Below are 22,892 nucleotides of genomic sequence, written 5' to 3'. Positions count from 1 at the left end.
CTAAATAATCTAATGTATCTGCCAGACCTAAAATATGTTCTTATATAACCCCAGTGTAATTATTATCAAGTTCAAAGAATTTAACATTAATACAACATTATTTTTAAGCATATACAATCAATATTCAAACTTCACCAGTTGCCCCAATATTGTCCTTTACATCAACTCTTTTCCCCAATACAGAATCTGTTATAATCTCATTCATTTAGGTTTTTTATGTTAAACCTTTTATTTTGAGATAATTATAAGAAATAATGCAGAGAGATTTGAGTTTTCCCATCTTGTGGGAAATATGTGGCACATATCCCAAGCAGGATATTGACACCGACGCAGCTCATCTCAATACAGAACGTTTCCATAGACTCAAGAATCCTGCAGGTTGCTCTTCACAGACACACCTGTTTCCTTCCTGCTCCACCCTCTCATCAACCTTTGGCAACCACTATTCTGTACTCCACTTGTGTTAACTGTCATCTCAAAAATATTATGTAAAGAACTTCCCTGGAGGACCAGTGGTTAGGACTCTGAGCTTTCATGGCAGGGGGCACAAGTTCGATCCCTGCTGGGGGAACTAGGATCTTGCAAGCCATGGAGGTGCAGCCAAAAATCCCAAAATGTTATACAAATGAAACCACACAATATATAGCCTTCGGGATGGCTTTTCTCACTGAGCTTAGCTCTCTAAAAATCCATCTGGGTTGTTAAGTGTATCAGTAAGTTTGCTCCTTTTTATTTTAACGGATCACAGTTTGTTTATCCATTCATCCGTTGGATAATATCTGGGTTATTTCCTGTTTTTGTCTATTACAAATAAAACTGCTATCAACAATAATAATAATAAAAAAAGAACTGTCTTCATTTGGTGAAAGGTGTTAATAGGTCGTTGGGCTGTGTAAAGATTCCCTCTGATAAACGGTGTAGAAAAGGGGGAAAAGAGAACTACATTGTTCTACACAGAGATGGAGGCTGAGTATGAGTGTGAGGAGCAGGGGTGGGGACAGGCTGGGACACACAGGATGGAGCAGGAAGGACAGAGGCCAGTACCAGAAGACCATCGGCAGTGAGTCGTATCTGAAGGGAGGTGGTCTTCGCTCCTCCATCACAGAATAGCACCATATGCCGGTATTTGGACAAGGAAAGAGTGAAACTCAGCAAGTCTATAGATGCTTAATGCTCCGCTTGGCTGGAGTTGAGGCTCTTTTCAGTGTAAGCCATGAGGGTCCTTTCCTATGACTGTAAAGACTGCTACTTAAGTCTGTAAACTCCGTTCTCCCTTCCCTTGCTGAACCCCACATCAGCTCTGCCTGCCCTGTTCCAATCTTGAAAGGCGTTCGTCACTTCAGGCAGGGTTTTACATAGACCACCCTCTGTGTACATCCTTCCTATACTCCCTATAAGGATAAGTTGCCCCGTGTTTTGTTTTTTTTTTTTGGTCTATAGGCTACTTTAATCATAAGGACTCCTCAGTTAAACGGAGACCCATCCTTGCTCAGGTCATATTAAACACTGATGGTTTTCTGCCTCTAGAAAATGTATTATAAAAATGAGGAACTGGTATAACAATTTAACCCCAAATTTAAGTATATCCCCTTCCTGATTCCTAGCACTACTGAGGTCCTTGACAAGGCGAAAGAACCCTTGAACATGCACATCTTGGCCAGATGGGGGAATGATTTCCGTGGGAAATCAGTTCAGTCGCTCAGTCGTGTCCAACTCTTTGCGACCCCATGGACTGCAGCACACCAGGCCTCCCTGTCCATCATTAACTCCCGGAGCTTGCTCAAACTCATGTCCATTGAGTTGGTGATGCCATCCAACCACCTCATCCTCTGTCGTCCCCTTCTCCTCCTGCCTTCAGTCTTTCCCGGCACCAGGGTCTTTTCAAATGAGTCAGCTCTTTGCATCAGGTGGCCAAAGTATTGGAGTTTCAGCTTCAGCATCAGTCCTTCCAATGAATATTCAGGACTGATCTCCTTTAGGATGGACTGGTTGGATCTCCTTGCTGTCCAAGGGACTCTCAAGAGTCTTCTCCAACACCACAGTTCAAAAGTATCAATTCTTTGGTGCTCAGTTTTCTTTGTAGTCCAACTCAAATAAGACTTAACAAATAAAAAAAAAATCCTTAATTACTCCCCATCCAATATCCAGAAGAGACGTTGCTTTAAAGACCTTGAAAGGAGAACTTATTTTAACTTGGAGAGATGATCTCTGGTACAAGAGCAAGTCTCCAGTAGGAAAAAGCTAAGCTTCTCAGCTTAGAGAAGGTGCCTGACTTCACTCCTGGAATGCCTCGTGGAACCATGCAAAATTTGGGACTATACATTGGGTTTCCAGGGAAGCAGACTCTGAGATGGAATGAGTTTACAGAATATCAGCAGGAATCACTCAGGGCTTACAGGAGGCATAATGGAAAGCACAGGGCTTCCCAGATAGCTCAGTGGTTAAGAATCTACCTGCCAATGCAGGAGACATAGGTTCCATCCCTGGGTCAGGAAAATCCCCTGGAGAAGGAAATGGCAACCCACTCCAGTATTCTTGCCTGGAAAATCCCACAGACAGAGGAACCTGGCAGGCTACAGTCTCTGGGGTTGCAAAGAATCAGACATGACTTAGGGACTAAACAACAAACAGTGGAGAGCATGTCTTACAGGAGGTCTAGCTGGGAGTACTCAGAGGTATAGGAGGCTTAGTGAGGAGCACTCATGGAATCAACACCTGTGGAAGGGGAGGGAAGAAAAGGGAGCAGGGCTGGGTCTCAGCCAGCTCTATGGGGACTTCACGGCTGAGCTGTTCTGTGTTGGTACAAGAGGGCTTAGCCTTTCTACCTCCATGATATCAACCTCTGGATGAGAGCCACCTGGAAAGGGAACATAACCTTGGCTAGGGCAGCTCTCCAGCTGAGACTGGCTGGCAGGGAGCTGGTAGCTGCTGAGGGCTGACTGCTAGCAGCACTTCCAGTAGTCGCCCCAGTAACTCCTTTCCTCCTGGGGAAGATCTGGGTGGCACATCATAGCATCCATTGCCTGGTAACCCCGAGACCTAAATCTATACCCCTGGTCATTCCATGAGCTCAGAATTTCCTTCCTCTGAAAATGCCAAGAATTCTAGTATCAGATTACTTCAGAGTGAGGTAGGCTGATCTTTATTTTCTTCCTCCTTTTATCGTGGTAAAACATATTAAGTCCTCTAGGCATTATCACAAAATCCTTTTGCTCTTAAGAAGGAACATTCTATAAATAAGGTTAAGAGAATTCTGTCCAACGGTGGAGGCAATCTCACCTACATAAACTGATTAAAAATGCATGCCACAATTTGGATGAACCTCAAAAGCATTATGGTACATGAAAAAAGCTAGACACCAAGGATCACATATTGTACAATTCCATATACATGACATATCCCAGAGTGGATAAATCCAGAGGGACAGAACTCTGCCTGATTGTTGCCAGGGCTGCAGAGCGGGGAAATGCAGAGCAACTGCTTTATGGAGCTTCCCTTTGGGAATATTTTGGGACTAAATAGAGGTGGTGGTTGCAGAACACTGTGGACATACTAAATGCCACTGAATCGTTCATTTAAAAATTGCTAGTTTTATGTCAATGTCACCTCCACTTTTTAAAAATTAGTTTTAAAAAAACCTCTTCTTTGGAAGCAGTTTGTTATATTAAAACTAACCCTCTACTGCAGGAGCCTTCACTTTCGAGTAACTCGGTTAGTCCCTAAGTCATATCTGACTCTTTGCGACCTCATGGGGTGTAGCTGGTCAGGCTCCTCTGTCCATGAGATTTCTCAGGCTAGAATACTGGAACAGGTTGCCATTTTCTTCTCCAGGGGATCTTCCAGACCAAGGGATCAAACCCTGAGTCTCCTGCATGGACAGGCAGATTCTTTACCACTGAGCCACCGGGGAAGCCCCTTCTGAGTAACTAGGTGTTATCAAAATGTTGTTACTCTGTCCTCAAAGCAAATTTAGATTACACAAGGCAAGTCAGCTACTACTATTTGTTTTAAAAATCAAGCATCCTTGTCAAGCAGACACTGAATAAATCAAAATTATGTATAACTATAAGCAACTCATTTAAATGTGACAAGTAATTTCTATTTAAAACTAGAGGGTATTTTCCTTCAAAAGAAGTTTGAAATATTGTGATTCACACAGCCTTAAAAATTTGTTGAAATAAAAAATAATGTTCAGAGATTTTAGAATCTCCAGAATGATTTGGAAAGGCACACTCCAAACAAACAATTTTTAAAAATACTTGATGAAAATCATTCATCTTTTATTGGTAAAACATGAATAACTGCATCTGATTGTTTTCCTTTAATGTGTTTGGTTTTGGAAAATAAGAAATAGCCAAAGTTCATGTTCTAGACAAGTGAGAGTCAAATCAACTATCCTGTCTTCCATCCTCTCTGAAAAAAGAACCACTTATAAATTTCATTTTTTCTAAAGCATTCCAAATTTGAATATTTTGTATAAAATGCTTTCTAAATTTCAAAACACATTTCAGTTCAGTTCAGTTCAGTCGCTCAGTCGTGTCCGACTCTTTGCGACCCCATGGACCGCAGCACACCAGGCCTCCCTGTCCATCACCAACTCCCTGAGTCTACCCAAACCCATGTCCATTGAGTCAGTGATGCCATCCAGCCATCTCATCCTCTGTCGTCCCCTTCTCCTCCTGCCCTCAATCTTTCCCAGCATCAGGGTCTTTTCAAATGAGTCAGCTCTTTGCATCAGGTGGCCAAAGGACTGGAGTTTCAGCTTCAATATCAGTCCTTCCAATGAACACCCAGGACTGATCTCCTTTAGGATGGACTGGTTGGATTTCCTTGCAGTCCAAGGGACTCTCAAGAGTCTTCTCCAACACCACAGTTCAAAAGCATCAGTTCTTCAGCACTCAGCTTTTTTTACAGTCCAACTCCCACATCCATACATGACCACTGGAAAAACCATAGCCTTGACTAGACGGACCTTTGTTGACAAAGTAATGTCTCTGCTTTTTAATTTGCTATCTAGGTTGGTCACAACTTTCCTTCCAAGGAGTAAGCATCTTTTAATTTCATGGCTGCAATCACCATCTGCAGTGATTCTGGAGCCCAGAAAAATAAAGTCAGTCACTGTTTCCACCATTTCCCCATCTATTTGCTATAACATACTATATAAGGGAGTTTAAAATTTTAATGTTTACCTGAATTTTCAAGAATGCAATGTTCCTTTTTTTTCCTTCAGTACAACTTCTTCATGCTAAAAATTTTAAATGTAAAGCATGGCATTTTGAATTCCATACAACAATTTATATCTTTCACTAAAAATAACTAGCTAAAATTTCATGTAAATATAAAACATGTGCTTTAGGTTGAAATAAACTACATTTGAAGTGTGCTGTTTGTAAACCAAAGATGCCTTTTATGAATTGAACCCAAAAAACTTAGACAATCCAAAAATATATACAAATCATCAGCAAAGTTTCTACTTGATCTTTCTAGGCAGGATTTAAATGTCATATCTTGATGTTTTCCCAGTTACTATGTATTAATTTAATTCTACTTGATCTTGCTATATTCTAGATATTTTCTCAAACATACTTGAAGTTTGAAAATGAAAGATCCCACATGCCACAACTAAGACCTGATGCAGCCAAATAATAAATAAATAAATACTAAAAAGAAAAAACAGAAGAAGGATTGAGGCTGCTAAGTTAGAGCAGACAAGGCAAATGATTAAAACCAGGCAGGAAGTGGCGCTCCAGGTCTAGTAACAAACCTGACTCAAACTTGTGTCTGTCTCTCCAGAGTTCTCAGAATTCAGGGATGCTGAGTCATGCTCACAAACTCACCAGAAGTTGAAGGGTATAGCCTAGACTTGCACACAACTCTCAAGCTGGCTGAAAATTCCTATGCACCAGACCAGCCCATTAGTTCCCTTTGTCAAAGCTGCCCAGAAAATCAAAATTTATTTATTTTTGGACATGGTTTTGGAGGAAAGGGAAGTGGTTTAATTTAGCACTGAGAGTCTGGTGTATCCTTCTGCAAAAGAGGGATGTATACACCAAGCAAGACGCCGAGCAAAGCAGACATTTGCAGCCCAAGGAGGGGGCGTGTGTCTTATGGCCAGTGGTCGGTGAGCACTACTGCTGGTGACCACGTGGGTTTTTCATATGCTATCAGGGTGAATCACTGTCCCACGTTTGAGAGTGATCTATGTTTTTCCGTTCACATTAATATTTTCAATTAGATTAAAATTAACTTTCTGAGAAATGACAGGACATTTGGAATTTGCCCTAAAATACTTAAAAATCAAGTAGGAGAGAGGAAATTTTAGAAAAATATAGATCATTATTAAAACTGGGTTGGGGCATGATGATACTATTTTCTTTACTTAATGTGTGTTCAAATCGTTCCATTAAAATTTTTTCAAAATTTTATTTCAATAATTATTTCTTGATGTCTTGGTTCTGGTCATTCTCAGCATATTGCATTGGTCACAGGCTCTAAAGCTAAACTCCTTTCATTCAAATTCTACTTCTGCCATTTGCTAACTAAGATCTTAAACAAGTTACTTGATCGTTTATGCCAGTTTCCTCATCGTAAAATACTGTTACTGATGAAACCTACCTCACATGGTTTTTGTATGGTTAAAATAAGATCATTCATGGAAGGTGCTTGGCACTGTCTGGCATATAGTAATCACTCAATAAATGCTAGTTATTATTACCCATCATTAGTGATTCTGTAGTTTAACTTTTGTGGGCAGTGTATTTTCTATTCTCCAGTTTGAGCTCAAAAGCCAACTACAAGGCCCATTCCTACACACACACACACACACACACACACACACACACACACTTTGCTTGTTCAGCAAAATGTACTCCTGTATCCACTGAAATCTAATTTCATTTCTCCAAATGAAATAGTAAGAACTAATTAGTAAGAGTCAGATAAAGGTAGCCACCCTCTGAGGTCCCCTAATCTCCATCTCAACAATGTAGAGGAGAAGGCTGCTCCATCTCTTTTCCCTTCTCGCCACAGTCAATCCCACCAACCCCAAATCCACACTCAATGCCTCACAAGTGAATCTTCTTGCAGGAAGAAATAGACCATATTTCTTGGTTTAAGAAGAAGCTGAAGAAACCTAACGAAGCAAAGATTTGCTCTATAGCTCTTACTTCAGAGTGTTAAAATTACAGGGTAAGGAATTCTGATTAACATCTATTCTGAATCACCCATAGAAATGACTTTTTAAAAAATCTTTGCTATTTAAGTCCATGGTAATTGGTAGCATTTGAAAGAAGGCGATTCTGTTGAGTCATACTTAGAACTACAAACTCTAAATAAATGTGTGATTCAGTCAGGACAGACGAAAAAAGAAACGGAATGATTCAAAATATGCAAGAGAAACCAGGAATATTGTTTTTACTTTGCTGATTTGAGTTTTTCCATATTTACCAACTGGACATCATGTCCCCATTCAAATACAGAAACTCAGGTATATCAGCGTCAGCAGAATATCAGATGAACTAGAGTCCTTCTCTTGCAACCCTCCATGTTCACTCAACTGGCTTATACTAGAACTAACTGGTCATGTTGACTAAGCCAGTGTGGGAGGCTGGCCAGGAGCTTAGATGGGTTACATCCAAGGTCTACAGTGAAGAATTCAGTTTAAGAAGCAATGACTTTGTATCACCAAATACATTCCATTTGGAACCTGGTCTCCCATGGCCTCTGCCACATAAACCACTCGCTGTCCAATAAAAAGTCCTCCTGTTTCTCCCAAATAACCCTTATTTATAATCAATTAACTCTTGCTCATGTCAGCCTCTATCCAAGTAATTAATGAGATCATTTTTATTTTGTAATTGTTTATTTTTTAAAATCTTATTGGAGCGTAATTGCTTTACGAGGTTGTATTAGCTTCTACTGCAGAGCAAAGTGAATCAGCTCTATGCATACCTATATCCCCTCTTTTTGGATATTCTTCGTATTTAGGCCAACACTGAGTAGTTTCCTGTGCTATGCAGTAGGTTCTCATTAGCTATCTAAGTTATGCAGGCATGCATGCTAAGTCACTTCAGTCCTTTCTGACTCTGCGACCCCATGGACTGTAGCCTGCCACACTCCTCTGTCCATGGGATTCTCCAGGCAAGAATACTGGAGTGGTTTGCCATGCCCTCCTCGAGGGGATCTTCCAGACCCAGGGATCGAACCCAGGTCTCCTGCAATGCAGGCAGACTCTTTACCACTGAGCCACCTCATACATAGTATCAAGTATGTATATGTCAATCCCAATCTCCCAATTAATCCCACCTTTCTTTCCCCACTTGGTGTCCATATGTTTGTTCCCTACATCTGTGTTTCTATTTCTGTCTTGCAAATAAGATCATCTATATACTATTTTTTATTTGGGGAATTTCTAAATTTTTCCAGAGGCAGAGAGAATAGTAGGATCAGCCATATACTGTATATATATACTGTATATATAGCATATAGAGTATCTGTCACCTTGCTTTAACAATGACTACCATGCTTCCAATGTTGTTTCATCTGCTTCCTGCCTCCCCACCACCATTTTTTCCTAAACTGGAGTATTTTAAGGCAAATCCCAATACCAATATTTCTTCCCTAATGGGTAAAGGCATTAAAAAAAAAAATGTAACTACCATGCCATTAGCAAATCTAACAAAATGACCAGTAATTATTTGACATTACCTACTAATACACAATCCACATTCAAATTCCTCAATTATCTCAAAGCTATCACCAGAGTAATTAAGTGGTAGAAGCTAGGATTTGAACCCAGACAGCTGGGACTCCAGCAGACTCTAAAATCCATAACTCATGGAAAGAGAGCCCACCAAGAGCTCTGCAGAAATGGACAGTAAAGGACAAAATAGGAAGGGGGAGAGGATACAAGGAAGCAATAAACATAAAGGTTATTAATAACCTCAGGGCTTCTTTGGTGGCTCAGTGGTAAAGAACCCGTCTGCCAATGCAGGAGACTCAGGTTCAATTCCTGGGTCGGGAAGATCCCCTGGAGAAGGAAATGGCTAGCCACTCCAGTACTCTTGCCTGGAGAATTCCATCGACAGAGGACCCTGGCAGGCTACAGTCCATGGGGTCACAAAGAGTTGGACATGACTGAGCCAAAACACTTTCACTTAATAGCAACCTCAGCCAAGTGGCTTCAATCAGAAGGGACTTTCGAAATGTTTCCTTTTAGAGAACTGACAGCCTCCAGAAGAGTAGGTTTGGAGGCTGAGCAAAGGTGAGGAGGCTCACCTTTGAGAAGCAGGTGAGAGGGCAGAGGAGGAATCAGGAGATCCCAGGAATGCAGTGCTGCTGATGAAAGCATCAGGGCCTGGCAGGTCCCCACAATCTGAACTCCTACTAGGGCAGAGGGCAGGCGTGCCTCTTACTCAGAGGGGCATGACTGGGCTAACCAACAGATGGATTTAGTTGCCACACAAGTCACAAACAGTGTTGTCCACAAGATTCAAAATATCCCTTTAGATAACTGGAGATAAGTATCCCTTTAGATGACTGTCTCAAAACAAGGGCTAATGATATAACCACTAGCTTTTGATCTAATATGACTTTTTTAAGTATGGTTCAAACCTTCCTTATTTCAATGAACAGCCACTTGGTGAAGTAGAACCCTTGTAAACTAGGAGTGGAGAAGAAATCCCGAGAGGAAACCACAGCTCAAGTTGAAGCTCCGCAGCCAGATCTTAGAAACCCAAAAAGGTGCTGCTCAGACAGGCCGGTGTTCCACCATTAACCACAAGGGGACACTTTTGAGCCAAGCACCTGGTAGTGTTTGTTAAAAACAAATGGGAGAGCACTTCTGTTTGTTTTTAATTTGTAGACAAAGATTTATAGATAGGTGCAAAAAGAAATCCTGTTTTGCAACCCATAACTCTTTGCTCAGTATGATAAGAGATAAGAAGGAACATGACATTGAAAAGAGATTCAAGTGATGGGGGTGTACTGGTGAACATAAAGTTTGCTTCCAGGACTATAGAGCTGATACTTTCCTCATACCTTAAGCTTTTAAATTATCAGTTGTATTGACTTAATACTCTAATTTCAATGTTGACATGAAACAAAGATGGCTTCTTTTTTTAGGCTTTTATCTTAAGAACACGGTGTCTGATTTTTAAAAGGCTTTTAAAAGGGGAGTTTTGAAGTGTGTCTGTATTCCACTGGAAATCAAAATATATATGTGTTAGTCACTCAGTTGTGTCTGACTCTTTGCAAGCCCATGGACTATAGCCTGCCAGGCTCTTCTGTCCATGGAATTCTCCAGGCAAGAATACTGGAGTGGGTTACCATTTCCTTCTCCAGGGCATCTTCCCAATGCAGGGACTGAACCCAGGTCTCCCACACTGCAGGTGGATTCTTTACCATCTGTTGTTCAGTCACTCAGTCGTGCCCAACTCTTTGTGACCCCATGGACTACAGCACGCGAGACTTCCCTGTCCTTCACCATCTCCTGGAGCTTGCACAAACTCATGTCCATCGAGTCAGTGATGCCACCCAACCATCTTGTCTTTTGTCATCCCCTTCTCCTCCTGCCTTCAATCTTTCTCAGCATCAGGGTCTTTTCTAATGAGTCAGCTCTTCACATCAGGCAGCCAAAGTATTGGAGCTTCAGCCTCAGCATCAGTCCTTCCAATGACTATTCAGGATTTTCTTTTGGATGGACTGGTTGGATCTCCTTGCAGTCCAGGGGACTCTCAAGAGTCTTCTCCAACACCACAGTTCAAAAGCATCAATTCTTCAACACTCAGCCTTCTTTACGGTCCAACTCTCACATCCATACATGACTACTGGAAAAACCATAGCTTTGACTATGTGGACCTTTATTGGCAAAGTAATGTCTCTGCTTTTTAATACTCTGTCTAGGTTTGTCATAGCTTTTCTTCCAAGGAGCAAGCGTCTTTTAATTTCATGGTTGCAGTCACCATCTGCAGTGATTTTTATTGTCTGAGCCACCAGAAAATCAGAGGCCAAACTAAAAGACTTGTGGACCGACTGACGTGACAGCTGTGACTGAGCAAAACCTCTTTTGGAAAGAGGTGTTTCCTGTCCCTTCCTCTCTCCCTCCCTCTTCTACAGGTGTCAGACACCATCGTGGTCTGAAGGCTATGGATGCCTTCTTGGGCTCCCTGCCCTTTATCCTCCATGGGCACATTCTCCAGACATCTCATGCATGTTTTACTGTGTCTTGGCATCTTCTTCTCTGAGAACCTGAACTAACACAAGCCATGAACTAAAAGACCAGTGTGTGTGTGTGTGTGTGTGAGAGAGAGAGAGAGAGAGAGAGAGAGAGAGGCGATAACATCCACAAAGGTCATCTTATCAACAACCTCTTTTGAAATGCGTAACTATAGAAATGTCTTTTTTTTTCCCCCTTAGATGTCCTTTTCTTCCTTTCTTACATGCCTTTAGTACCATGACCTTATCCTTGTGAGCACTTAAAATAATGGAGAATTTTATGCTGGAGAGGGCGCAGAGAAAAGGGAAGCCTCCTATTGTGCTGGTGGGAATATAAACTGGTATAGCCACTATGGAAAACAGTATGGAGGTTCCTTAAAAACTAAAAATAGAGTTGCCATATGATCCAACAATCCCACTCCTGGGCATATATCTGGAAAAGAGGAAAACTCTAATTCAAAAAGATACATTCACCCCAATGTTCATAGAGGCACTATTTATAATAGCCAAGACATGGAAGCAACCTAAATGTCTATTGACAGAGAAAATATGGTACATGTATATAACTGAATACTACTCAGTCATAAAAAGAATGAAATAATGCCATCTGTAACAACATGGATAGACCCAGAGATTATCATACTGTGTGAAAGACAAATATCACTTATATATGGAATCTTAATAATACAACTGAATCTGTTTACAACACAGAAACAGACTCACAGACATAGAAAACAAATTTATGGTTAACAAAGTGGAAAGGGGGGATTAATTAGGAGTCTGGAATTAATAGATACATACTACTATTACAAAATTGATAAATAAGGGCACACTGTATAGTACAGGGAACTATATTCAGTGCCTTGTGATAACCTATAATGGAAAAGAATCTGAAAAAGAATATGTGTATGTGTGTGGGGGGGTGTGTGTGAGAATCACCTTGCTATACACATGAAACGAATACAACATTGTAAATCAACCACACTTCAATAAAAATAGATAAATCAAAACTTAAAATTTATATTTCTCTATTTTATATATATATATATATTTTTTTTTTTTTTCACTACTGAACATCCAACTCCTACCATAATGTTGAGCACGTAGAATGGGCACCAAATTATTAGCTGAATGAATGAGTTCCATTCAGGAACATCCAGTCTACAGCAAAATTTCCCAAGTGCAGTTGCAGAAGAACGTTATTGACAAGGCACTATCATGACACAGAGAAATCCTGGAGTGCAGACTTCTAATTCCAGAGCACAGCTAACGATCAGCTGTCCAGCAATGGTTGAACAAGAAGACCTAATAAGGACCTGGACCTAAGTTTACATAGTGCTACATAGGGCAGGCAAGCATTGGTTGAACAGCATTGGTTGAACAACAATGAATACACTGAGTACAGCAATGGTTGAACAAGAAGATCTAATAAGGAGTTGTAGCTAAGTTTAGTGCTACATAGGGCAGGCTCCATGCGTTGAATAGAAATCAGCAAATTTCAACCTAGGGAGATATAAGGGGTCATCAACCATCATCAACAAGAGGTAATTTGAAAAGCAAGCCCTGCTTCTTTCCTTTTCTGCACCAGCCTGTGCTGGGGCCACCCTGCCCTTTAAGCCAACTTGTAATTCTTAGGAGGTGTGATGTCATCACCTCCAGAAGGCTACTATTAAAATGCAGTCTAGGAGGAAAAGAAGATTTCTGCTACATACTCAGCATGCACACAGTGTTAAAGTGAGCTTGGGCTCACTCTCAAGGGCGACCCTCCCCTGTTCACACCCAAGAGTGAGCACCTCCTTACATGCGGCAACCACAGCAGCTCATTAGCCTCATCCTAGTCCCAGACCTGCTTGGGATGCTGATAAAATTGCAGATTATGCAATTTCTGCAGCCCACATCTGCCCTGCCCCACCCCGCTCAGGATTTGGTCAATCATATGCTTTCAACTGAGTGTTACTGTTAAAGAAACTACTTCACTTCAACAGGGAATAAGTCAATTTAAAGAGGTTTCATTGATGAAGAGAAAAAAGATGAACATATAGAGTTTGTAGATGACACTCTACAAATCAAGATCAATGGACAGAAAGGATCAATGGAAGGAAGAATACTGAACCCTAAAACAGCTGCACAGATTTTAATTAAAATTTTTTTTGCATATAAAAGGAGAAACATGGAGAAAGGGGAATACTTTGGCTAGGAAATCAAGACACATATCAAGTCAAGGACGGAAAAAAAATACCACTTATGACTTCATTTTTCTTTTTTATTAAGAGGGTTTGTACAAATATGACTTCATGAACAAACCACATATCAATAATTATATAAAGCTTTATTGATCCAAAAGTATTTGCCATCAAAAATGAGTCATTGTTGCAAAAATCATAATGATGCCACAATTTAGATTTATTGTAATATTTACAATGAAATATTAGAACCTTCTGGGAGATCATAATACCACTATCATTAACCTGAAACTATTTCACTTTTCAAAGACCTTTCTTAGAATTAAAAGTATAATCACAAATTACGTTAATTTCCACTCCTTAAATTTTTTTTTTATCATGAATTAAAGAACATTGGTTGGCACTTAAAGATGTATTTATATCAGGAATAACTTTTGCATAGATGTAATTGATTAACATTAAAAAATCAGAATGTGAGTTTCCCATACAGATTATAAGTTCCTGTAAAGTACAGAAGTGTATTGTCGAGATGTTAAGGCACTTGGGGACAAAGGACACTTCCATGTTTCCTTAGCTTACAGCTTGGCTTTATGGTTAGAAGACTCTTTTATGCTTTTGACAAGAGAAAGGTCCCCTGTTCCCTCGGGCCAGTTGTCATGATCTGTTAAATGGAAAACCTCAGGTCAGACACAAATCTATTAACCTTCATTAGTTCTCTTAGTTCCCACCAAACACATCTGTCATTTCCCCTGGATCACCCCTTTTCTTAGCAAGAAAAAAGAAATCACTGGGACACATGGCAAAGGTTTTGAGAAAAATCTCAATTTGAACCCCATACCTGCCACTTAGTAACTGTAGAAGTTACTTCTACAGGTTTGGAGAAGTTACTCTTGCTGAGCCTCAGCTTCCTCATCTATTAAGTAAGTGTTAAGTCGCTCACTTTGCGACACCATGGACTGTAGCCTGCCAGGCTCCTCCATGAAATTCTCCAGGCAAGAAAACTAGAGCGGTTTGCCATTGCCTTCTCCAGAGGATCTTCCTGAACCAGGGATCGAACACTGGTCTCCTGCATTGCAGGTGGATTCTTAACCAGCTGATCCACCATGGAAATCCCCATCTGTTACAGGGGATAACAACATCTCTCTGTTAAAGGTTAGAGAGTGCATGTGATCCCTGCATATAGCACTGGACATAATGTAGACATTCAATCAATCCTACTTCCTTAATAACAGTACCTTCTGAAACATGCTTACTTACTACCAGACACTTAAGTGTTGCCCCCTCCCGGCATCCAGTCTCCCGTCTCCTCTTTCCACTTAGTAAAAAAATTAAACTGGGGGGAAATAGTAATATTATAGATCCAAACCAAACAATGATTACTGCAAAGAAGGGTTGAATCTTCGATGAGACTATTAGCACATGAAAGAGTAGGTTGAAAAGAGTAAGTCCTGAACAGGAAATTCAAGTACATATATGCTACATCAACTACATTTTAATTTTGTGTGTGTGCTCAGTCATGTTTGACTCTTTGCAACCCCGTGGACTATATCCCACCAGGCTCCTCTGTCCATGGGGTCTTCAAGGCAAGAATACTGGAGTGGGTTGCCACTTCTACTCCAGGGGATCTTCCCGAACCAGGGATTGAACCCATGTCTCCTGTGTCTCCTGCACTGATCACAGATATCTTTATCACTTTAAAGGACCAGAGAAGCCCTTTAATTTGCCAGTAGTCATTTAATCAACTATCTCTGGCAACAGTTCGGACACATTTGAATTTCATATCCTGTTCTACATTTTGGGAGTGATTAGCTTGGACATGCCTTGGTTCCAAGGACGTGTTTTGTCATGTATGATGAAACTGCGATACTTGACTGATTTCTTAGGATCCTTTCAGCTCCAAAGTTTGATGGTCTAGTCATAAGATACACACACACACACACACACACACACACAGAAACACATTTGCATGCAATATCTACATTAGATTGAGATATACAAAACTATTTTGTACATAAAAAATGAATAAATACAGCAAATTCCTACGGTTTCCCTCAATCAATAACCCAAAGATACTGTAAAATAGCACCATATCACCTCTCCCCACCTAACAGGTCTGATTCTCCCCCTCATATACACAAGCCACTAACTGGATAAACAAAGACAAGTTAAATATCAAAAGTATGACACCTTCCTGCCTCTGTTCTTGTCTCTTTCTTGTACATATATACTCACACTGAGAATATTTTTCAAGGTTAAAATTCCACTAGCCTATGCACATGCAAACAACTTTTTATATCTGTGTGCTATAATAAAGCTATTTAGATATTTTCTGCACTAGGAATATTGCCTTTAAAAATCATATGATGACTATAAATATTTTGTACATTTTTTTGATGTACAAGAAAAAAAAAAAAACCTTATCTCTTAAGTACCTAGAGGAATTGTGAAAACCTGAACAGGAGAAGCCACAAAGTGAGGGACAGACTCATTTCCTGACCACTCACCTGGTACCTCAAATAACTGTGAGTACAGAGACTGGCCCCCATCCACAAATACCAACTGTCCAGTGACAAAGGAAGCAGCAGGAGACAGCAGGAAGCATACCAGGGAGGAGATCTGGAAACAGAAGCACACACATGCACACGAAAAATTAGATACGCCTCACTTCTGGCTGCTTCCCATTTCCGAGTAGGCACATCTGAAACTACAGAACTGTAACATGAAGCCTACAGCCTAGAATGCCAGGCTGTGTGTACTATAATCTGAAGGTGCGTAATAGATGCCTTTTTCTATTTAAGTATCATTAAAGTCAGGGATGTGACTAGGGTGAAGGCAAGATAAAAAGAGCCTTTTTTGTCGTTGTTCAGGCACTAAGTCGTGTTCGACTCTTTGCAATACCAGGGACTGTAACACGCCAGGCCCCTTTGTCCTCCAGTGTGAAATGAATCACATACTGTGAAGTCGTTAAGGGACTTTCCCAGTGGTCCAGTAGTTAAGACTCCATGCTTCCACTGCAGGGGGCCTGGGGTTCAATCTGGTCAAGGAACTAGGATCCTGTAAGCAGGGTCACGTGGCCAAAAATCTTTTTTAATCTTTTTTAAAATAAATAAAACAACATGAAGGAACCAGTGTCTGCTCTCTCCCATCAAATAATTCAGTTCCTTCCACGATCCTCATTGTTTTCAGCACCATCACATGCCTTTCATAGGTTTCTCCCTGAAAAAGTCACTGTGTCTGTGTAACAATAACCTGGCATTCTAGCTTGTTTAGTCCACAGTCCTCGCAGGCCCAAAGCCCAGGATCTCAGAGTACAGGAGTTTTCTATCAGGGGGACTTCAGAATCCCGCTGCGGCCCCAAGAAATAGATAGATGACTGGCGAGTTCAGCAACAACCAGTCCCAAAACCAAAGAAAACGATGGAAATATTTCACTGGATGTAAATGGAGTCTCACATGAGGCTGTTGACACAAGCCGAGTTTCTCAAACGCTGATCTTAAGCTCCTACATTAGAATCCCGAGGACTGCTTACTGAAACTCCAGACTCCAAGGTCCTACTTAAGATCATCTGGGTTATCAACTCTGGGGTTGGAGCCCCAGAATCTTCTGTTTTATCAGGCTGCCAAGCAGGGCTGAGACAGGGGTGAGACTAATGAAGTGCTTTGGATGCAGCAGTTAAAGGAGGTGCTTGCTCTGGGGGGCGGGTGGACCCTGCACCTGAGCAACACTGAAAGCAAGCGAGTCCTTAAACATTGTGCCTTGCTTGTCTCACCCCAGTCCTGATCCTGTATGGAGCACTACAGCGTGTGCGTTCACAGGGCTATGCTTTTTTGAGGCTCTAAGACCTGAGAGAAGGCGGGCATAGCCTTCCCTCCATCCTTGTGTCCCCAGCAGGTAGTATAGGACTGCACTGTCCAAAAATGAGGCCACTAACCATATGACACAACCAAGACATTTCCACACAGCTAGTCTGCATTGAGAGGCACTGTGAGTATGAAATCACACGTCGGATTCAGAAGACTTTTTCTTTTTGGAAAAGAAAAACGTAAAATAGTCTCATTAATAATTGTTAAAATGATAATGTTTTAGGTATACTAAGTTAAATAAGATTTATTTTTAAAACTAATTTCACCTCTTTTTAAAATTTTTCTTAACGTGGCTATTACAAAGTTTAAGATTACACATGTGACTATTATCACATTTCTATTGGACGGAGTTGGTGTGGAATTAATAATTTAAAAGTTCCCACATTCCTGGGAAAGGGCTGATGGGGCCTGGGAACAAGTAACAACCAGAACTAGCTTTACCCTGTGTAATCAATCAATGACAACTCACCCTGTGAACACTGTTTTGTTAGCCGATCAATCGGTGAAAGTTCCTTGGCCCTCTAAGTTAGCCAATCAGGAAGACTCATGCCAATAAGTTCCTTTCTGAGTGTCAGCCAAACAACGACCCCCTCACTCAAGTAACCATGGCCTCTGGAAGTCTGCAAATCTCTAAAACCATACTTCCACCCAGGAAAAAAAGAAAACTCAACAGTCTACTCTGAGAGATTGTGCCCGACCAGGAATAAATGTGCTTTAGTGCTGAGTTCTGTTTCAAATATCGAGAGGTGGCCTCATCCTTTGACAGTGTTCAGCATAAAATAACTCATTAAGTGTTTACAGAGTGAAGGAATCTTTTTGCATCTCTCCCCCTCAAATAAAGGGATTTTCCATTACCTAACTTGGAAAAGACACGAACCCTTGTCTCTTGCATCTCCCGCACTGGTAGATGGATTTTTGACTAGTGGACCACCTGGGAAGCCCACCTGACTTATGTATGGCTTCAGGCAAATTACTGAACGTCACTGGCTCTTGGTTTCCTAATTTGTAAAACTAGTATAGAGTACAAGTACAAGCCATTTGAGGGGTCTGCCAAGTGCTGCATTCTGTCTCCAAGAGATATGGAGGGACATCGTAGGAGCTCTGGAAGTTCCTTTTAAAACTACAGCTACACTGACCCCCCCTTACTCAATCCCAATAACTATTACTTAAAAGAAGACAACTCATTGATAAGCAGTTCCAAACAGTCCACCAATAGCCTATTGTCACACTCAGCCCCAAAAGTGACATTAGTCATTAGCTGGGGCCATCAGAGGATCTTGAAAAGATAACCTGGAGATGCTAGGACCCTATGAGACAGAGACTGAAACTCTCTCATTCTGCAGCTTATTGCAGTATAAAACTCACCTTCCCAATTAGTCACAGCATGGGTGGCAAAACCCTGGGCATACCTAAGATCTTCTCAGGGGATTTGTGAAGTCACAACTGTTCCATAACAATACTGAGTCCTTATCTGTCTTTTTCACTGTGTTGACATTTGTACTAATGGTGCCAAAGCAATGATGGGGAAAATGCCTGGACCCTCAGCACAAGTCATGGCAGGAAAACAAAGATGAAGCATCATACTAACAGTCACAATATTTTTCACCAGCAAGTACTCCTGGGAGTGGGAGGGGAGAGTCTGTTTCCCTTTCAAATGTCCTTGATGAGCACTAAAATTATTAATCATATTAATCTCAACTACTGGGTACACATCTTTTTAATTATCATGTGTGATAAAGTGGGAATTACACCTTCAGCTCTTGTTCTGTATATGGAAGTATAAAGACTGTCTCGAGGAAAAGAACATGTGCTTGAGCTGCAAACCAAACTAGTCATTTTTTTTACAAAACATTTTTTTTCTGTTTTTTGCTTGAGAGAATGACTAACAAACTACAGTTATTCACACTTGGGTATCTGGCAGACATTTTTCCAAAAATGAACCAAGTGAGACTGTCACTCCAAGCAGCTGAAAACAACTGACAGCATTTGTTGTCAATGATAAGATTTGAGCTTTCAAGTGAAAACCAGAATTTTGGAAAAGTTGCATCGATACATGTCACCATGACCTTGACAGTTTCCCAATACCTAAAGAGTTTTTGGAAGAGATCAGTGGTGACATTCATAAATGTGATCATATGGTATTCTATCAAGAATTGTGTATCAACATTCAGAAGATGTCTATAACTCACTGAATCAATATTTTCCAAAAGACCAACATCTGATGTTACAAAATCATCTATGCAAAGACTCAGTAAAAGTGCAAGGAATACTAAGGAATTTTAATGTAAAGGAATAGAAAAAGTTCACTGAATGGCTTCAGATTCCACACCGCAATTAATCTTTAGGAAACTGCCACTTGGTAAGATTGGATATTAAAATAAAATATATATATATGTATGTGTATATATATATATATATATATATATATACACACACACACACACACACAATAAGGTCAATTTTCTTATGTATTTTAAGCACTGACTAACACCTGATGGTTGTTGACACTGGAAAACAATACTCTGTATAGGCTCAACTACCTGTTGTTTGACTGTGCTAAGACCTCAGGTGGCCAGAGTTGCCCACAGATTTTTAAAAATTTGAACGTATGACACCATAGTTATGTGTGCACATGAGCTGATTAGTCATTAGTCCAACAAGATGTCTTGTTTAGTGAGGAAAAACTGGGAGATTTTATGAAATATAAATTTATATTTCTGAAACATAAATATATATTTACATAAAAATACACATAAAACTCCAATGTGCAACAACAGGGTCTAATTAAATATACTATGCTACATCCTTAGCAAGTTGCAGAAAAGAACATACAGTAGAATCTCCTTTCTGTAAAAATGTCAGTAAACAGAAATACTTTTAAAAGTAAGAACTAGATGTCAGATACAGTTCACTTCTAGAAACCACCACATGCTACAGGCCCAAAGCGAGAAGAGAGGCATGGTTATGGATGAGTTGTGGATTTCTCAAAACTTGGGATTAAGGAAAGTCATTGGTTGTGATTAAGTATGGTGACTAGAGCTATTTGACTTAATGCAATTTGTACAAATAACATTTTGTTCTACATAATTATGTAATAGTCATACTTTGTACTCATGCATGAAGTAAACAATATAATTATGTAATAGTCATACTTTGTACTCATGCATGAAGTAAATGATGATTAAATACTGAATGTATCGTTAGTACACACATCAAGTACGTACTGTGTGTGCTAAGTCGCTTCAGCCGTGTTGGACTCTTTGTGACCCTGTGGACTGTATGTAGCTCACCAGAAAACTCTGTCCCTGGGATTTTCCAGGCAAGGATACTAGAGTGGGTTGCCATGCCCTCCTCCGGGGGATCTTCCTGACCCAGGGATAGAACCTGCATCTCTTATGTCTCCTGCATTGGCAGGGAGGATCTTTACTGCTAGTGCTACCTTGGAAGCACCATGTATGTACCAATACATTGTAATGGGGCAGGTCACTTAATACCCAAAATACACAGCAATAGGAAAAAAAAGAAACTGTCACTTGTTGACTGTTAAAGAAGAATGTCCACAGTTACTCAAAAAGACTGCTAAAATACTCCTCCTTTTATTTTAACTGGCATGAAGCCAGATTTTCTTTGCATGCTCTACCAAAACAACATATTCTAACAGGCTGAAAGCAGGAGCAGATGTGTGAGTCCAGCTGTTTTCTATTAAGCCACACATTAAAGAACTGGGTAAAACATGTACAACCAAGCAAGACTTGTTCGTTTTTGTATTTTAAAATGCAGCTATTTTTCATTAAAAATATTATAGTATGCAATGCCTTTATTTATTGTTCAGTTGCTCAGTCGTATCCAAGTCTTTGGAACCCCACGGACGGCAGCATGTCAGGCTTCCCTGTCTTTATCATCTTTCAGAGCTTGCTCAAATTCATGTCCATTGAGTCGGTGATGCCATCCATCCATCTCATCCTCTGTCATCCCCATCTCCTCCTGACTTCAATCTTTCCCAGAATCAGGGTCTTTTCCAAAGAGTTAGCTCTTTGCATCAGGTGGCCAAAGTACTGGAGCTTCAGCTTCAGCATCAATCCCGCCAATGAATATTAGGGATTGATTTCCCTTAGGATGGACTGGTTGATCTCCTTGCAGCCCAAGGGACTCTCAAGAGTCTTCTCCAACACCACAATTCAAAAGTATCAATTCTTCAGTGCTCACCCTTCTTTATGGTCCAGCTCTAACATCCATGATTTTATTAAGATTATTTTTAATGAATTCATAAATATTTCTTGAATTTCTCAATGTCAAATTTTAATACAGTAACTACAGGCCATGGACAGAGGATCCTGGTGGGCTTCAGTCCATGGGGTCTCAGAGTTGAACACAACTCAACGACTAAGCACAGCACAGCATATAGACAATATATAATTGTTCAGAAAACATAAGGAGGGTTCTCTCCAAAATAAAAGCTTAATCAGATAAATCCCTTGATTAAAATTCTTTCAAAATCACTCTCAATTTTCCAAACAAAAATCTGGCACCTTGCTCAAAAAAGCTCATCAAATGTTGGATTTAACAGTATCTTCTAAAATTTAATATGCAAGTCTATTTTAGTTCAGGAATTCTACTTCTAGAAAGCTACCCTCCACATAATATGCAAGTCTATTTTAGTTCAGGAATTCTACTTCTAGAAAGCTACCCTCCACATAACAGTTCATGACTATAGTCAAGAATGTTCACTGCAGAATTATTACAATATAAAAAAATTAATAAAATCTCAATGTGCAGCAACAGGATCTAATGATCCAGCCATAGCAAGTTGCAGAAAAACATACAATAGAATCCCATGTTTCTAAAAACAAAAAAGGTCAGTAAATAGAAATATCTTTAAGCATACACAGTAAATTTCTGGAAAGATATACATCAAACTGATAATGAAAGCTAGCTCTAGGAATTAGAACACATTTTTCTCTTAAGAGTTTTATGGCATTGCTTTTATATTTAGCATTTTAATATATCTGAAAATTATTTTGTATGTGATATGAGATGGGTGACTCTCATTTATTTCTAAATGAACAGCCAACTGCTGCAAGACTTTTGCTGAATATTCATTCCCTGTAGATTTGAAATGTTACTTTTATCCTATAAACTCTGTGTGTGTGTGTGTACAGTACTGATATGAGAGTCCATTCTATCCCACTAACTTTAATCTCTTCCAGTACCAGCCCCAAATGTAGGAAACAACTATAGCTTTATAGTATGCATTTTCAGGGGGTGGTTAAATAATTTTATTTCTTTTTGGCCGTGCTGGGTCTTCACTGCTGTGTGGGTTTTTCTCCAGTTGTGCAAACAGGGGCCACCCTCCAGCTATGGAGAGCAGGCTTCTCACTGCAGTGACTTCTCTTGTTGCCGAGCACAGTGCTCTAGGGCATATGGGCTTCAGTAGTTGTGGCACGTGGGTTCAGTAGTTGTGGCTCCTGGGCTCTAGACCACAGGCTCAGTAGTTGTGGTACATGGGTTTAGCTACTTGTAGCACAGGGGATTATCCCGGACCAGAGATCGAATCCATGCCTCCTGCATCAGCAGACAGATTCTTTACCACTGAGCCACCAGGGAAGCCCTACAGTATGTTTTGACAGCAGGA

General features: G+C 40.3%; 1 protein-coding gene and 1 pseudogene across 2 annotated transcripts in view; one reads left to right on the top strand and one right to left on the bottom strand.

Annotated features, from left to right (window-relative positions):
• Positions 1-9,834: 9,834 nt before the first annotated feature.
• LOC122699012 lies at positions 9,835-9,951 on the top strand (annotated as a pseudogene).
• Positions 9,952-13,463: 3,512 nt separating this feature from the next.
• The window catches only part of PECR (peroxisomal trans-2-enoyl-CoA reductase), a 35,372-nt gene continuing 25,943 nt past the window's right edge, over positions 13,464-22,892 (bottom strand). The window contains exons 7-8 of one of the 2 annotated variants that reach the window (XM_043910115.1): positions 15,902-16,013; positions 13,464-14,058 (exon numbers count right to left, since the gene is read on the bottom strand). In XM_043910115.1, the coding sequence (XP_043766050.1) occupies positions 13,973-14,058; positions 15,902-16,013 (198 nt within the window). In that variant the 3' untranslated portion in view covers positions 13,464-13,972. The remainder of the gene's footprint in view (positions 14,059-15,901; positions 16,014-22,892) is intronic. The other variant, XM_043910116.1, reaches the window with a different exon arrangement.

The sequence above is a fragment of the Cervus elaphus genome, chromosome 8 (genome assembly GCF_910594005.1).
Source record: "Cervus elaphus chromosome 8, mCerEla1.1, whole genome shotgun sequence".
Lineage (NCBI taxonomy): Eukaryota > Metazoa > Chordata > Mammalia > Artiodactyla > Cervidae > Cervus > Cervus elaphus.
Note: the sequence above shows the minus strand (reverse complement) of the source record. Positions and strands in the feature narration are given on the sequence as shown.